General features: G+C 39.3%; 1 protein-coding gene across 6 annotated transcripts in view; it reads right to left on the bottom strand.

Moving 5' to 3' along the window:
- Positions 1-3,846, bottom strand: part of LOC148040060 (magnesium transporter MRS2-I-like) — a 65,407-nt gene extending 61,561 nt beyond the window's left edge. For 4 of the 6 annotated variants that reach the window (XR_015693663.1, XM_087696547.1, XM_087696541.1 and 1 more), the window contains exons 1-3: positions 3,706-3,846; positions 3,462-3,561; positions 2,954-3,189 (exon numbers count right to left, since the gene is read on the bottom strand). Coding sequence is in view for 5 of the 6 variants with exons in the window: in XM_087696547.1 (XP_087552673.1) it covers positions 2,954-3,148 (195 nt within the window). In the remaining variant the exon portion in view is untranslated. Of the gene's footprint in view, positions 1-2,953; positions 3,317-3,461; positions 3,562-3,705 lie in introns of those variants that run through there. The other 2 variants (XM_087696544.1, XM_087696549.1) reach the window with 2 other exon arrangements.
- Positions 3,847-18,921: the final 15,075 nt, after the last annotated feature.

Genomic DNA, 18,921 nt, shown 5'->3' with positions numbered 1-18,921 from the left:
AATCTAATGCAGATGGCAATGTAAGAAAGAGAAAGACTAAAAACGCAATGAGGAGAGAGAAATACTAAAAGCACAAGTGAGAAGAGAGAAAACAATGAACGCAAGCTGCAAGAGAGAGAAAATAGCAACAACAAGCTGAGGAGATGATAGCGACAACTAGAGGAGAGAGAAAATCTGCAGGGCGGCGACTGGGGCCCGCAAACACAACAATATGCTAACGTGGCAAGCTATACGGCTATACGACAGCTAGATGACGGACATCAACAGTTGCCTTGCTGAAAATAGTAGCAAATTGATGACAGAGGGCTGGAAACAGGCACCAAATGAGTGAAGACTACAATGGACAGATTGGACTGCGATGTCCTCCATGAACGGGGTATGGGCAGCAAGCTGAAAACACTTGAAACCTACAAAAACGAGATTAAGACTAAATGGAGGGCAGTATAAACATTTATAGAAAGTTTGGGCCTCCCAAGCGGGTTTGTGCTTATGGGATACAAAAACTCTCTAGAAACGCATTTCTTTTTAGATAAACAAGGTTTCTTCCTTAATTAAACCTGTTTTGGGGCTCTTTACGTGAAGCTAATGCATTTTTAGCTCAACATAGACTAGTGGTGTTGTCATCCCTCGCAACTCTCCAATGCCAAAGGGAGTGTGAGCACATAGTGAAGGTGGGACATCCAAGCCTCATCCATATATACATGTATAAACCCTAAACATGGCTTTCTATATGCATTGATGAAGTTTGGCAAGTTCAAATCCTAGATCTGATTTGGCTTTCAAGTTCATGATGGGAGGTGTGACAGATCGATTTTTGCTCCTAATGTTCTCACATGAGGGGACACACTAGCGGTCAAAGAATCCATGGTCATGATAGTGCTTTCCACAAAGCTAGTTCAAGACAAGCATCGAGATTCAACTATTTCTAGTCTCTATAATCAAGGATTGGTACAATCAACATCAACATCAATGCCTTTCAAAGACACCTAGGTGGTGGCTTGATCACCTACCACTTGGGTATTTGTGGTCCTATTTAATTGTCATTGTTGTATGTATTATGGTGTGCATCTTTTATCATTGTTTACTATACTTATCACCCATGATCTAAGAGAGGGTGTAAACAATGTACATATCCTAGGTACGCACACTCATAGGCTGAGTGCATTTCATTCCCCATGAGTTATATTTTTGGCCAAATTTAATGCTGACCAACCTACTTTTTATTTTGCATTATTTCTGCCCATTTAAGGCAGTCCCTCCTCCACTTCACTATCATTCATACATCCACACTGCATCCTTCTAAAGAGGGTGAGTGGGAGCACTTTGCTGGTTGCCCACAGCTCATGCCTTTGTACACACTCTTGTACCTTGTTATACAGATTCTATTTTCAGAGTTCATTCTCTTTGAGTTCATGTGTTCTTGTTTTTTTGTCAAGTTCTTTGTGTTTACAGCAGCTCTATCTTTTTGCTTCCGTTGCTTCACATCATTCTGACATCAAGTTACCAACATCGCAGTGAGTTTCTCTAGCACACATGAGAACTGACCCCATATCTGAATGCACAAAATGCCAGCTGATCTGCCACAAGCATCAGGTCAATATGCAACAGAATAGACAGCAGCACATGAACAGCAAGCTCACTAGCTGGCACTGAACTACTGGAAGAGGGCAGCATGACTGGGAAACCACCATGACCTGAATAGTGGCCATAAACCAAGGAACAGCAATAAAAAGTGCACCTTGAAAAAGAGCAAACTACCTGAAGGAGCCAGAGCAGGTTGACTTCACCCTACTACAATGAAGTTATCCAACAGGCAGCAAGGGGCAGAAAACACAGCAAGCGCGAACATTGCAAGCCTACATGGGAGATGAGCTGTCGATACAGTACTGATGAGAGGCAGCAAGAAGCTTGCAAGGCCAAAGATGGATATTGATAAAGCTGTTCAACCAACCCGACCATGGACTGACCTATTATGCAACAGCTTTGTCTTGATTAATGTGTCCCTGGTGATCTATGAACCACCATTGATGCTTGTCATTTTGTTAAGCCTGTACAGTTTGCTTTTATACAAAGTTGCATTTACATAACATCAACCATGCACAACACCTAGCCTGTAACATGCTATGTATCAGAAAGAGGTGGCGTACCTCCTCAATCTAAAAAACCAATAAGATTCAATCCCCAAGTAAAGATTTCTAAACTTATGGTCTCGTTCCTTGCCAACAAGAACTGCCAACAAGCATAGTCTTTGGTATTTACCCCAGAAAGCTCATTTAGACCACAACTTGAGAAGCAACTAGAACCATGACAAGAGAAGGATCAACCCTGGGTGCCTTTCTTGCAAGCTGTATAAGGACGTTGGACACTAACTTTGGCAATACTTTGCAATCCTAAATAGAGAAGGCAAAAGGAAAGCTTGTATCAAAAGAAGAACTGAACCATACAAAAGCCATTGACGTCACCATAATCAGTAGAGTTTAGACCAGCTGTTATTGCAAGCTTTGACAAAATGGACACACACTTGCCCCCCATTTTAACAGCTTAAAGTTGTCTGCTGCCCTGTGTCTAAAGGGCAGTGGACAAAGCATGCCAACCTAACATGTGTGCCACAAAAAGAGGCGCACATTTTGGTGCCCATGGTGAGGTATAACCAGCCTAAATAAACGGACCATTCAGCCTTTTCATTGAATTGTGAAGCAGGCTCCTGCACTTTTGAAAGTACAAAAAACATCAAGCAATCAGCACTGACAATTAGTGACAAGGTACGGTTGCTCAGCTTCCTATTGATAACAGTTCAGAAATTCACGCATTATAAATGCACCTAATAATTAGAAAACAAAATCACGGAACTTCAAATAATATCAAGCAGCCAGCTACCTTTTCTCAAGAATTAGAGCCTGCAGAATCCTTAAGCAGTGACATGAAGACAGTTCATTGAGATGTTTGCACTTACCTCTAGATTGAGAACTATTGCATGTTCACGACCCAGAATAGTGGATGGATATGATAGCAATGGGTCCAGGATCCTGAGGTCACGGGCATGAATGCCCACTCGGTGCATAATCACGTACTTGTCCACATCCAGAGGCGTGGCACGCCCACTGGAATCCAGAACCATCCATCGTGGAGAAGCAGCTGTCTTCTTCATTGCCAAGGCTATGCAGAGTTTCTACGAGCATAGCCTGCAAACTGGAAGAGAGATGAAGCATAATTGATGCGCGGAAAGACGGGTGAAGAAAGAAAAGACCGAAAGAAAGGAGCTTGTAAGCTTTCTGTGAATATGAAACACGAGAGACGAAGGAGGGAGGTAAACGGAGAGAGAAAGCAGTAAGATTCGTTTCATATGTCTGGTTAAAAGAAGCGGGGCCGTTCTGCAAGACGGGAAAAGGGAGAGGACAACGGAAAAGGCGAAGAACATCGGAAATGATGAAGCCGATACAAAGCTCACGAAAGTACCCTACCGTACGTTAGCAGCCTGTCGTAAGCCGCAGCCGTAACATCTAGCAATACGGACGCATATGCTGTTGCCCCTGCATCGATGCGCAAGTCCACCAACCTGCGCTGCAAAAGAATGGCATATAGGGTAAAAAGGATGCATCACCTACTCTACCATCACATGGAAAGGTTTATCATGCGTCCCTGCTCCTCCCGCCGACAGGTGGGAAGCGAAGGGAAAAAAAATGCCCCCAAAGAGAGCTCACTCACCGGAGGTGAAACTCAGAAAAGACGGGCCTCGCGCGCTCCAGAGGTTGCGAATCAGCCTCTGCGCACACAATGGAGTGCAAAGCATCAATGCGGCAAGCTACCTGCGGCCTGTTGTTCCCGAACGGCCACAGAAGGAAGCGACCTTCATCCGAGGAGGAGCAAAGGAAGAACAAGACGAAGAAGAAGAAGAAGGTGAAGGTGAAGGTGAAGAAAAGTCCAGCGGCGCTTCCCTTCGGCTTCCTGCTGACGGCAAGAAGAGGCTGCCTCCTGCCACAGCGGAAGGGTCCAAGAACGATCTCCGGAGCAGAGGAAGCGATACGATCGAGAGAGAGGCGGGAGATGCGAGTCCGCATTCAGGCATGGCCAAAGGCGATGATCGCTGGCCGGATTGGGAGCCACACGGAGGCTCAAGGTGCTGCTGCAAGTCCAGCATAAGGGGGGGGGGGGGGGGGGGGGAGGGGGGCAGGGGAGGAGCTGGGAATGTGCTTATCGCTGCTTTTATGGCTGCTCGGGAGGCATTGGCGGATCTTCGTTCACTGCAAATCTGTCGATGCTAAAGCTTTCCATTAACCAGTAGCCTGTTCGATGCTAAGAATGTAGCAATTAACTACATACGGCAATACTCTTTAATCGCAAACCCTATAATTCATGTCCGTATCATGCATGTGACCTTAGGGTTTCTCTTAATCTTTCTTTACAATCACAATTATAATGCCACCCTCAGCACTTCTCCTACATTTTTTTGGAAGTATAAGAGTATGTCTGCTAGGTCTTTTTTGGAAGTATGGAAATAAGGACCCCTTGCACCCTTGTCGAAAATTATGTTCTCAGCACATGGCTCTAGATTTCAAGCAATGTGCTTTCATTATAATATTGAAGTATTCCTTGTTCATGATTATATACTGATTAAGTAATTGTTGCACCATAAAATTGGAGTGTTGATCGGCAAGAACAAGCTTGGATTCTAGTGACACCACAAATGGATGCATGACAAGCACAGCAACAAGTCCATGTCAACATACACTATGCTTGTGGCGTTGTGACAACTGTAGTCCACACACATGAGCATTTTCATCAATTGTGGTAAGTATCTAGCTATAGCTTCTCAAAGTGTGAGAATTTTTTGTGTTGAAGAGTTGTTACCACCATGAGGACCAATTGGCCACTAGTCAAGAGATGATTGAGCTTCAATTGGATTGTTGTTAAAACAAGGCAGATGCTCCGTAATAGTGTGTTGTATAGCCATCAATGTTAATGTTTTATATCTATCATGGTAGCTTCTATATTGGCATCATATGCATAGGCTATGAATAGCTTCTTTTAAACATCAAACTTCCTCTAAAAGGAGATAGCTTTTGTTGCTAGACTTCAAAAAGTCAATGAGATTTCAGACTACACGCACATCTATACTGTCTCTTCTTTTACAATATATCAAACCTATCACCAAACCTGACAGGCTCCTATGTGGCATGCATTCTGAGAATCTTTTTAAAAACTTTTTTTTTCGAATTTTATTTTTTCAAGACTTTAGAAAAACCCCATCTTGCATTTTACATTCAAATGCCACTCTCTTGAAATAACAAGTTGCACCTCATCTCTCTCTTTTATGTCTTGCCCATTAAATATTCTCTCTCTCTCTCTCTCTCTCTCTCTCTCTCTCTCTCTCTCTCTCTCTCTCTCTCTCTCTCTCTCTCTCTCTCTCTCTCTCTCTCTCTCTCTCTCTCTCTCTCTCTCTCTCTCTCTCTCTCTCTCTCTCTCTCTCTCTCTCTATGTAGGTGTGAAGGGATGTGACCATCTAAATATAAATCTAATTTTGTCGTCAAGGGCATCATTTGAAAAGTATGAGTAGTCAATCAAACACACTAGCTTTTCTTGTAAGTATTAATCTAATTTTGCACATTATAATAGCATAGGGGACAACAATTTGATCACACAACTGATCTATCATGGTGTAATCACACTTGTAAGTTTTGTTCTATACCTTTTGTCATATACTCCAGGAATGAGCACTAGTAGTTGGATGAGAGGCCCACGATGTTATACACCAAGAGCAATACATCGAGAACCATGGATAAGTAATATTACAAAGGTAAATAAGTATAGTCATTATATTGTGATTCATTAAGAGAATATGTTCATTATGACAAAGATATGAAGTTGATGACATTATATGCAACTAGTGTGTATGGCTTACCTAGCTCCTAATAAGGTCAACTCACACCAATTGAAAGTGCCAAGAAAATCAAAGCCTTTGTTAATGAGGTTTTAAAGTATATCTACCACATGGAAACTAGCATGATGTGGTTGATGGAAGTGGATTGGAGAAAGGGGCGAGGGACATTAGTGCCATCAAACTAAGGGGTGGCCAAATGGATTAGAGCATGATGGTGTTATGGCATGGGCAAAGTGTCAATGTAAGCATTAATAAAGATAATAACATCTTAGAAGATTTACTACTTCAAGAGTGGCAAACAAGTTTTCAAAGGTTAATAGGTTGTCACAAGAGGGAGAGTATAACATAACACATACATAGTGTCCTATTTTTACATTGCGTGATGAGTTGCACAATGTCCATTATGTTGACTATATATGATCTTATGTGTGGGTTTAATCATCCACTTGTTAGGCAATGCCTACATTACTATAGATAATCCTCAATGATGGAAAGAGTGTATCATAAAGTTATACGCTTCACCCCATATAAAGAGCACACACACAAACTCTGTGTGTGTGTGTGTGTGTGTGTGTGTGTGTGTGTGTGTGTGTGTGTGTGTGTGTGTGTGTGTGTGTGTGTGTGTGTGTGTGTGTGTGTGTGTGTGTGTGTGTGTGTGTGTGTGTGTGTGTGTGTGTGTGTGTGTGTGTGTGTGTGTGTGTGTGTGTGTGTGTGTGTGTGTGTGTGTGTGTGTGTGTGTGTGTGTGTGTGTGTGTGTGTGTGTGCGCGTGCGCGCGTGTGCGTGCGGCTCTCTCTCATTCCCTCTTATGGTTACCTTGACAAAAAACAAAGACTTGTACATGGAAACTATAACTCATATTGATAAGTACATCTATGAAATAGATCCATCTCCTTCACTCAATAGATTATTCAATATTAAAACATGGGAAATCTTCCCTCTTATGCTGATAAGTAAAATCAAGATGGTACCATTCGCCTCCTCCACCTCCATAAAGATTCCTCTACAACCACCATTGAGCCTCTTCATCAACTTGCTCCAGCACCCATGAGCTACAAAAAATTTAGAGCTGCATTATAATCCTTGAATTGGAAATGTAAAGAATCCATAATGCAATCATAATAGTCACAAGAGGCTCTCATGTTGACACCCTCTCCTTTGCCACAATAGAGCAAGCCCTATTATTACCTCCTCTTCCTTTGCCATTGGAGACTTTCTTTGCATGGTGTGGATGTGCTTCTCTATCACCTCTTATCACTCCTCTTGGAGGCATCATTGAGCCATTGTCCAAAGTCACAATTTCAATCATTTTCTCCACCAATACCACCAGTGAGAGGTGCAATGGTGGTTGCACACCTCTATGTGAACCAAGCAATCTCTCCTTGTCATAACTATCTTTTGATATGCCTTGACTATATAGATTTGACACATGGCCCCCCGATGCTTCCTAGATTTGTGTCGTGCCACCTTGGAACTTGCTAAAGCTTGGACACAAGGCATTTCTTAGTCTTGCCAACCACCAAGGCAATGCAATCAATATTTGGGACATAGGTGGTAGCTTATCGAGATAAGGATGATGAGTAGCATTGTTATCTTGTACATCTTCTCACACCCCTTCTTATCAACCAATCACCTATAATACCTTAGCCAAGTGTGCCCAGAAACAACCCAAGTAGCACGATCCCATTCATTATTACATTTTGTCCAACTACATCTTTGTTTTATACTTGCTTTAATTTAGTAGGGCCCCAGAAGAATGCCCTTGGCTAGCCATGCCCCATGAAATGCCACCACACTAGTGATAAATTACTAGATGGCAAGCATACATGGACCAACTCACAACCATAGTGAGGTGCAATGTTCCACAACAACATTCTATGATTTTTGAAAACTAAAGAAGCAAGTCATTGATATAGGTTGACAAACAACCATAGTGAGGTGCAAAGTTCCATAGTAACCTTATATGAAATTTGAAAACCAAAGAAAAAAGTAATTGACATGCTCCCTATACAAATAACTCATAGCTCCAATTCCACAAACCACTCATATCAAGAGCAATCCTACTGCAATGGTTCCTTCCAAAAGTCATATCTCTTTCCTAATGCGAGTTAAATTCATCAATGGCTCCTCATTTACATGCCTGAGAATATCAATAGTACTTTCTCAAGTAATTAGTTATGTTTGAGGATCCACTAACAATTGCATACTCATCATGAGCTCATTTTGATCCAATTTGATATTGGACCACATTTTGCATAGCTTCCCTAATGCTTTCTTTTAAAGCAAATGCATGGGCACGACAAAGATGTTTGTAGTGACAAAGTTTGGGGGCTCTCTTTTTCCAATCGATTAACTAACTCAGTGCAAAATCAAAATTAGTGGGATTGGCTCAATTGAGCAAGATTGTGGACATTGATATTCCATCTTCCATCATTAGATGCACAATTTCAAGAGAAAATGTATAAGAAAATTGTACAGCATACCACCATGAAGACTAAAATAAAGATTTGGCCATGCATAGAGGAAAAACCAATGAAGAGTGTCCATGTTTTGGCGACAATTGCAACACAAGCAAGCAATCCTATGCTATTTGTGGGGCATTGATTATGAGGGAAGTGAGGGAAACTAGAAATTAGAAAGTTCAAAACACAAAGAAAGTCTTAAAGGTCTCTAGCGGAGCATTTTGGTAGTTGCCAATAGCAAGATTTGGGATATCATAAAGTTGAAATTGAAGAATAGACCTTTTAGGTAGCTCTGGCATTTTTTGAACATTTTGACCATTTGGCTCTAGCCCTTGAGGACAATATAAAGCTTTTTTACAAGATATGCATGCATGCATGTGTGTGTGCACACACATGCACATGTGTGTATTCCTAGTAAAAGAAAACTTAAGCAAGGTGGACTTCTTGCTTAATCTTTCCTTAAGGTGAATTTGCGGCTCTCTTATTTTTCCCCTTGAGTAATATTGGCAGGGCAACATACATGAAGGCCAGCTAAAAGTATTTGTGATGTGCTATGATGAAGATACAATCCACTTGGATACACATAGAAAGTATGTAGTTCTAAAGGTTAGATATTTTTATCTTATTACTTTTTAGCTCTATATGTGTACATGCTTGATGGATTATTTCCATGGAACACTTTAAAGTGTTTCTACTAACAACATGAAAACAAATCAAAACATAATACATATTCTTTTTGTGTTTGCATTAAAAAAAATCAAAACATATAATATATTATTTTTGTGTTCGCATTAAATTTTTTTAATTAAAACAAAACAAATGGATGGCACTACAGACAAAAACAAGCATTACCAAAATGCATTTGGGGTGGGTCCACTACTTTGCATGCACCCCCTCCTCACATCCCAAGAGTTAGAATGGACAGTTCTTATTATCTATTTTCTAGAGGTCGTGAAAAGAGTGCCAAAAATGCAAATGGTTTTGGGTCCATTTGTTTTGCATACAACTTGCAAGATTTAGAACACACGTTTAATATGTTGAGGTTATGAAAATAGCTACATTGTGCATGAGTAGGTTATATATATCTATATAGATCCATTACTCTTGGAGCATGTCAACATGCCACTGCACTTACACAAAATGCTTATAAAGATTATGTCTATTACGTCCATATGTATGTATCTTGTATCTGTGCATCAAAATCTGCGCAAGTGCATGTACATTTGTACAAAAGTATCTAAGTACACATGGTATACACATTTGTATACAGAGACAATGCCTATATATGGACACCCATTATTATATGTACATCTTATGCATATTTATATACGGACAATGTGCATGCTTCTAGGAATATTAGGATGTTCATGTAACATAGGACTAAAAGTTTATTAGTCCGATTTCTAATATGAACATAGACATAGTCTACATGGGTATGCATGTAACTATTCATCTATGTATTGTCTACCTAATTACTTACATACACATATACTATATCCAAATATATACACAAACACAATAACATGGGTATTATTATAACCACACAATGGACTAAATATACTTGTCATAAGATCCATCAAATCAAATAAAGCAATGAAATATTAATAAATAAAGTGTCCAATGCAAAACATCAATCGCTTTTTATGTGGTCCAAAAAGAAGAAATAAGCTTGAGTGGAATGAATGAGAGATATGATTAACAAAATATTCTTGGTTTATACTCTGATAAATATAAAGCCCTAGAATTCTCAAACTTTCAAATAAAATGTGTAAACACACTTCTCTCTATGTGTGCATTAACACACATCTATCCCTCTTTCTCTCACATACACATTGGAGCGTACCATGACTTATAAATTGCACTGACTACAAAGGTGGCATGCACCATGACTATCGTATATTGCACTACCTAGTAAGGTGGATGCACAACCATGATATCACATAATTTTATTCAACGCCTTGTACTATTGTTGTGACCTCTCTCTCTCTCTCTCTCTCTCTCTCTCTCTCTCTCTCTCTCTCTCTCTCTCTCTCTCACACACACACACACACACACACACACACACACACACAAAACTAGAGGTGCATCTCTTTCAGAGAAAAAAATTTACAAGTATAATAACGAATGCAAATTCATTCACATTGCCATGAGAGCTATTTTAGAGATACCACTCACAATAATGACTTCCAATTGATTCATGCGCTTGAATGTGCGTTGTGATATCCTAAGAAAACGAGGGGTTAAAATTAAAGAGAATTGAGAAAAGGTAAGGATTTTTTTAACTTTTTATTTGGGTGGGGGGGGGGGGGGGGGTGCTATCATCTATTTGTTTCCAATTCAATGCAAATAATGATTTGTGCTTTATTGTGATGGTAAATTTGAATCACCACATTGGCCTCAAAATGATAAAAAACACACTCCATTACTCTTACCGACATCACTTAGGTTGAGCATACAAGTGCATCCATCAAAATAGGATAATTTAACTTGGTCAAAATGTTCATTTTAGATTTGGACATTCCTTTGGTCATTCACATTTGTATGCAAGATGCATACACAAACATGCATGCATACATATGTGTACATACCCTAGATAGACATGACACATATGCAATTTTATACTATGTTTATACATGTGTCTACAAATGGTTGGTTAGTGTAACAAGTCTTTGTGCCAAGTAGACAACCTCTTAATATAGAACTTTGCACCCCATGGATAATCACTCTTTCTTTGAAGGTATAGTTAACATTCTTTGTTTCGATGATTTTCTTTATCAATCTTGAATTAGTGCATCAATTCATCACTAATTGATAATTTGTAGGATCCTATGTAGGTGTAAAGTAAGATAAAGGCTTTCATCAAAGGTGCTTTCAATTTGTTTGAAGATAGTGCTTGTTGGATAGTATATGCCAAGTCATTTAGAAGCGCCTATTCAATTTACTGCAAATAATAATTCATATTCTATTGTAACAGTAATTTTGATTCATCACATTGCCATTGAGATGATCAAATGTACACTCCATTACTCTTATTGGCATCAATTAGGCTACTCATATGAGTTCATCCATTAGAATAATGGCCAATTCAACTTGGTAGATGTGGGCATTCCTTTGGTCATTCATGTTCAAGTGCTAAATGCATAGGGGAAAGGTAAGGAATTTTATTACTTCTTTGGGGATCTATCAATAATTCATATTCTACTATAATGGCAAATTTGATTAAGCACATTGGCCTCGAGATGATCAAATGCACACTCAGATTACTCTTATTGGCATCAATTAGACTGAGCATATGAGTGCATCCATTAGAATAATGGACAATACAACTTGCTCCAAGTGTTCATTTTAGACATGGACATTCCTTTGGTCATTCACTTTCAAGTGCTAGATGCATATACAAACATGTATGCACACACATACATATACCTTAGATAGATATGACACACTTGCAGTTTATACCATGTTTTCTTGGCCCTCAAATAGGAATGACACATTGCAATTTTATATTATGACTAATACCTATGTTTATTAATGTATGGTTAGTGAAACAAGTCTTTGTGCTAACTAGACAACCTTTACATACAGAACTTTGTGCTCCATTGATAATCACTCTTTCTTTGGAGCATAGTTGATATTCATTGTTTTGATGATTTCTTTATCAATCTTGAATTAGTGCATTGTTGTGTCACTAATAGATAATTGTAGGATCGTATGTGGCCATGCAATAAGATAAGGGCTTCCATCAAATGTGCTTTATTGGATTGTATATGCCAAGTCACTTAGAAGCACTTTGCATCTACACACCTAAATTTCTATCAAACTAAGTACCCTAGTTCATCGAGAAGAAAGATACAACTCAATGTTTATATGGATGTTTAGACTTAGATTTCAAATTATGGAGATAAATCCATTTGTTTGCCCTTTTGGTGGTTGAGCCTTAACCTCTTGACATGGATGGAGAATTCAATGATATGAAAGCCTTCAAGAACTTAAAGAAGTAATATAAAAAAGAGTCAAGTGTTTTATCTAAATTTTTTGTTGTTATGAGTATTCTGTGTGATTGCTCTTGATATGTTTATTTTATGAAGAACTATTGGAATAATGTAAAATTTACTCTTCCTTTTTTGGAAGTTAAGCATATTATTTATGTTATGGAAGAGAAGGCAACAACACATGTGAACTTCCTATATCTATTAGCATCAATGGTGTAAAGATATTGGAATTCTTGGTTTTCTTGTGCCATTGCCATACTATCTATTTTGGCTATTGATTACCATGTGGACAAGATGACCTACTATATCTATGATGATGGTGGAGCTCTACTCACATTCAAGGCCATAGAAAAGGCTATAAAAGCTATGCATGCTTTCATGTCTTGTTCTATTAGAAGCATAATAGCACATTCATATCTGTGGATGTGCATGTGTGCGTCCGTGCGTGCGTGCATGCATGCATGTGCATGCACATGTGTCTCATATCATTGTGTGTGGAGTGTTCAAGTCAAAGAATGTTGTTTGGTCCATGAGGAGAAGGTGAAAGCACTTGTTTCAAAATCCTATATAGCTTCCTACATATATTGTGGATTAGACCAAGCGGCTAATGTGGCTATTAAAAGTCTTTCTCCAAATCATGTAGTGCCCTTATCTTTCTCCACAATCAGCAAAAAGACATATCTCCAATGTATAAGATGCAACACCTCTTTCTCTATTTCAATGGTGGTCAAAATGTTAGCTCCCCAAAGACGTGTTGTGGGAATCTTATTATTGAGTTTTGTGATATTTATGCTATTGATCTATACTCTTTATTATTTTGGTTGTAGGCTCGAGAGGTCCCAAACCTTCAAAAGGCCTCTAGAATTTGAAATCTTCACTTTCAATATCTTACAACACACACATTGTTGTTAGGATAGGATCCTACACGAGGGGATAAGCACCTTCAATGGTTCTCCCTTGTGTGCATGTTGATGGGATGAGTGCCTTGAATAGTTCACCATTAGTGCAAGGCACGTTCCTAAGAGTGAATTACTTTTTGTCTTGTGTGGAAGGTTAATGGGGATGCCTATCCTTTCCGAGTGTGAGACTTGCAAGTGTGAATGCATGTAAAGCCATACGTGGGTGATGCCATAACATTCATATCCCAAGTGCTAAAGTCTATGTGATTTGATTATTTAATGGAATTCCAATGATTAATTGATTTATTATGGCTAGCTGTATTTATTTAGTTAATTATTTTTGTAACATGATTTTTTAAAATTTTGATAGCTAATGTGTAGAGCAAGATGAATTGGATATACGCGACAAGTTTAATTTATTCCAAAGACTTCTTCATTAAATTATTTAAATGAACGTATCGTCGTTTATTCTAAAGTGTGTGTATATCATCTTTGTAAATATTTATTAATACTTGAGATTTTTAGGAGATATACTAAAGATATTTTAGAAATATTTTATGACTCTCAACAGTTGTGAGTTGTCCAACTAATTGTAACCATCTATTCAGTTAACTCAAACTCTTTTGTGAGAAGATTGATTGTAAACAGCTTATATTTGGGCAAAGCAAGATTTATTTTAATATTACGAATATGGCATGGATGAGATACCCACTCTATGTACAATGAAAAATTTCACCCAATAGTGTGTTGCTCAATTTCTCTTTACTCTTTTTCAAGTTTATTTTTAGTTTTATCAGCTGTGCTTTTAATTTCTGTAAGAAAAGAGAGTAAGGGAGAGCTTCTTCTGTTCACTACGTGCAAGTCTCACATTCAATCTGTGCTATAGTGATATTAGAGCTCAGCTTACATCTTCACATCCATGCTGTCTCTTTGAAAGAGTAAATGGGCTGAGGACATATAGCAGGCTGTAGGAATCCTATAGGCTTAGAGAGAAATACTGGCACCTACCCATCTCTATATAACGGTTGCCACATTCATGTGAGATGAATGCAATGGTATTGTCACATTGTTATTCAACATAGTGCACTTATTGCTTGTCTCCTGTACTTCAGTCAAGTCCCTTAGTCCTTACCATGTGAGTGTCTACATGAGTTTAGTCTATGTTAATGAGCCACCATAGTTGCCATGCTCTAGATTCTGTGTTTTAACAACATCTGGGGCTTCTAATCACCTATCATCTTGCGTAAAGGCAAGCTCTCCAAAGTAATTGGACTCTATTGTCCGTCTCAACTCAAATCGAATTCATGGCTGGATTCCTACGGTTTCAAAACCCCAAACCCCTATATCTGTGCTAAGAAATTTATAGTTCATCCTGATATTGAAAAATCAAACTCCCCTATCATAGCGCCATCATTCTGTGAATTTTACATGGTATCTATATAACGGTCTCCTGTACTTTAGTCAAGTCCCTTAGTCCTAATCATGTGAGTGTCTACATGAGTTTAGTCTATTTCTATGAGGCACCATAGCTGCCATGCTCTAGATCTTGTGTTTTTACATGGTATCAGAGTGCAAGCTGAGCATGGCTTAGCATGTCTCAGGTCCTCTCTCAGCTCTCCTCCATCATTGCCCAACTCAAGGCTAACTCATGACTTCATATTCAGCTCCATTCCCACTTCCAGCTCCACTCAACTTCTTGTCTGCCATAGCCAAACAACACATAGCTCTGACTGACCTCTTGGATTTTGCAATAGACGTGTTATCTCTACACTCTTTCTTCTAAGGATTTGTCTCTGACTTCAAGGCGCTCCACCCTGTCTCACAGAAATTGTTCACATTAGGCAATCCACATCCTAGCATTGCTGTTTTTTGAGCTTGCTGTCTCATTCTACACCCGTTTGCATCCGTACACTAGCATGCTCCCTGCGATGCACGATTCAATGTGCCATCATGGGTCTTTCGTAGCCTATCTACAAAGCTTCATTTCTATCTAAACAGTTTTGAAAATGATCAAGTATACATTGCACATAGAGTGAAAAACCAGGCTGCTCTCAGAAACCCTAATCCTTCCTCCATAGCCAAATATTCTTCAAGCTCAAAACCACCTCATTTTCTATCATTTAAATCCAATTACTCTCTAGAGATTCAAGCAAAGATCACACATCAAATCATTGAGGAGGGGAGATCATGGTGACTTCTTGCAAGGTTGAAACATAGTATCATAGTGTCTCTTGACACTTATTCAGTGACTCTTGTCACTTGTATCAGCTTTGCCTCAGATGAGGTTTGGGCTACTGCAGCATCCAATCAAGGAGGGAAATACAACATTGAAGATCATAGAAGTTCTTGAAGATCTATTGAAGATTTTCCAAGCATCTGGCTGCACAAGTATCTCTTGATACTAGTCACTTTGTGTTTTTTGGGCACTTGTGCTTGTTAGCACACTCAAGATTATTTCTTTTGCTCGTGAAATCTGAGAATTTTGGAGCTGATTTGTTGTTGTTCCTGCAACTCCAACACGGGCAAGGACTCTTCGACAATTTGCTTTAAGGGGTCAGGTTTCACACCTGGCAGACTCGCATCAAGCTTATCCTAATGAAGAAGGGGTCTAGGCCATCACAAGTGGCAAAGAAAAGAAGCCTCGTGATGCAGACATGTCAGTCACTAGGCAAAGGAATGATGATAAGGCTCAAGAAATTATCAAACTGGAGCTAGACGTCAGCTATATCCACCATGTGAATAATTGTGATACTTCACATGATACATGGAAGAGACTTGACACTTTATTTGGTGCACATACTAAGTCATCAAAGTATGGTCTCTTGATTGAATTTTTCAGGCTTGACATGAAGTCCAACACATCACTTGCCACACATCTAAATTACATGGAAGGACTTCTAACCCAACTTATAGGAATCGACATTAAAATGGAAGAAGATGTTTTGCATTGGTGTTGTGCTTAAAAGTTTGCTTCCTGAATATAATAATGCATCAACAACCTGAATCAATATGCCAAACTCAGGAAGCACCTCTAGAGATGGTATATGTTGGCAACAGGTACAAAAGCAAGAAGGACTAGCTTTTTTGTGATTTTTGCAAAAGGATGGAACACACTGAGAAGTTTTGCCATGCCAAAAAGAGGTCCTAGAAGGCCTATCTTGCTATAGTGAAAGAAGAAGAAGACCACCAGGAGAAGGACAAGCCTCATTAATCCTTCTATGCCTACTTTGATAAATTGTTTTAGCCTTGTAATGTTTAAACCCCAAATGCTTTTATCATAAGCTTGTAAACTCCTCATGTAGCCTTGTACTATAGCCTTTGTACACTTTGTGAGGCCCCTTTTACAGTCTCTGGATGTCCACCATGTTTGTGGTACCCACACAGTATTTTCTGCGATAGCCTCTGGTGTTTTGCCATGTTTATGGTGTACCCACATTTTGCAAGTGTTGCTTTCACTAAAGCCTCTACACACTTTGTACTTTTGGTTGTGACTGGGGAGGGGTGTTGAGATTTGAAATCACATCCATGTTGCCTCTTTGTAAGAGTAGATGGGCTGAGGACATGCAATAGGGTGCAGAAATCCCATTGGCGTAGAGAGAAAGACTCGATCTCTATATAACATTGTACTTGGTTGGCACTTTCATGCGAGATGAATGCAATGGCATTGTCACCTTGTTATTCAACATAGTGTACTTGTTGCTTGTCTCATGTACTTCATTCAAGTCCCTTAGTCCTTATCTTGTGAGTGTCTATATGAGTTTAGTCTATGTCTATGAGCCAACATAGCTGCCATACCCTAGATCCCATGTTTTTACATGGTATGAGGGTGCAAGCTGAGCATGGCTTAGCATGTCTCAGGTCCTCTCTCAGCTCTCCTCCATCATTGCCCAGCTCAAGGTTAACTCATGGCTTCATATTCAACTGTATGCCCACTTCCAACTCCACTCAACTTCCTGTTTGCCATAGCTAAATAGTACATAGCTATGATTGACCTCTTGGATCTTCCAATAGACATGTCATCTCTACACGCTTTCTTCTAAGGATTTGTGCTTGACTTCAAGGCGTTCCATCCTACCATATGGAAGTTGTTCACCTTAGGCAACCCGTAGCCTAGCATTGCCGTTTTTATACCTCGGTGTCTCATTCTGCATCCGTATGCTAGCGTGCTCCTTGCACTATGCGATTCAATGTGGCATCATAGGACTTTGATAGCCTATCTACCAAGCTTCATTTTTATCAAAGAAGTTTTGAAAATGATCAAGTATACATTGTACACACAGAGTGAAAAACTAGGCTGCTTTCAGAAACCCTAATCCTTCCTCGATAGCCAAATATTCTTCAAGCTCAAAACCACCTCATTTTCTCTCTCCTACCACTCAAGCCAAGGCATTATCATTTAAATCCAATTACTCTCTAAAGATTCAAGAAAAGTTCACACATCAAATCTCTGAGGAGCAGAGATCATAGTGACTTCTTGCAAGATTGAAGCATAGTATCATAGCATCTCTTTACACTTATTCAGTGACTCTTATCACTTGTATCAGCTTTGCCTTACATCCGGTCCGAGATTTTTTGGGCTACTCCAGCATCTAATCAAGAAGGGGAGTACAACATTGATGATCATAGAAGTTCTTGAAGATCTATTGAAGATTTTCCAAGCATATGGCTCCACAAGTGTCTCTTGATACTAGTCACTTAGTTAAGATCATTTCTTCTACTGCTGAAATCAGAGAATTTTGGAGTTGATTTGTTGCTGTTCTTGCAACTCCAACACGGGCAAGGAATCTCTGATAGTTTGCTTTAAGGGGGTCAGGTTTCACACATGGCAGAGATGTATTAAGCTTACCCTAATGAAGAAGGGGTCTAGGCCATCAAAAGTGGCAAAGAAAAGAAGCCTCGTTATGCGGAGCTGGCAGTCACTTGGCAAAAGAATGATAATAAGACTCAAGCCATTATAAAATTGGAGCTAGATGACAGCTGTATGCACCATGTGGATAAGTGTGATACTTCACATGATACATGGAAGAGACTTGACACATTGTTTGGTACACAATCTAAGTCATCAAAGTATGGTCTCTTGATTGAATTTTTCAAGCTTGACATGAAGTCCAACACATCACTTGCCACACATGTAAATTACATGGAAGGACTTCTAACCCAGCTTACAGGAATCAATATTAAAATGGAAGAAGATGTCTACATTGGTGTTCTGCTTAAAAGTTTGCCTCCTGAATATAATAATGTATCAACAACCTTAATCAATATGCCAAACCCTAAGCTTGTTGATATCCAGGCATCACTGTTAGAGGAGAAAAAGAAGCTAAAAAGTAAGGAAGAACCGAGCACCTCTACAGATGAACAAGTGTTATATGTTGGCAATAGGTACAAAGGCAAGAAGAACCAGCTTTTTTGTGATTTTTGCAAAAGGAGGGAAAACACTGAGAAGTTATGCCATGCCACAAAGAGGTCCCATAAGGTCTATCTTGCTATAGTGAAAGAAGAAGAAGACCTCGAAGTAAAGGAAGAAGAAGAATACCACCGGGAGAAGGAGAAGCCTTATCAGTCTTTCTACACCTACTCTAAGAGATTGTTTTAGCCTTGTAATGTATAAAGCCCAAATGCTTCTATCATAAGCTTGTAAACTCCTCATGTAGCCTTGTACTACAACCTTGGTATACTTTGTGAGGCCGTT

Source organism: Lygodium microphyllum, chromosome 2 (assembly GCF_053477565.2).
Source record: "Lygodium microphyllum isolate KBCC chromosome 2, Lygodium_microphyllum_v1.1.10, whole genome shotgun sequence".
In the NCBI taxonomy this organism is placed as follows: Eukaryota; Viridiplantae; Streptophyta; class Polypodiopsida; order Schizaeales; family Lygodiaceae; genus Lygodium; species Lygodium microphyllum.
Note: the sequence above shows the minus strand (reverse complement) of the source record. Positions and strands in the feature narration are given on the sequence as shown.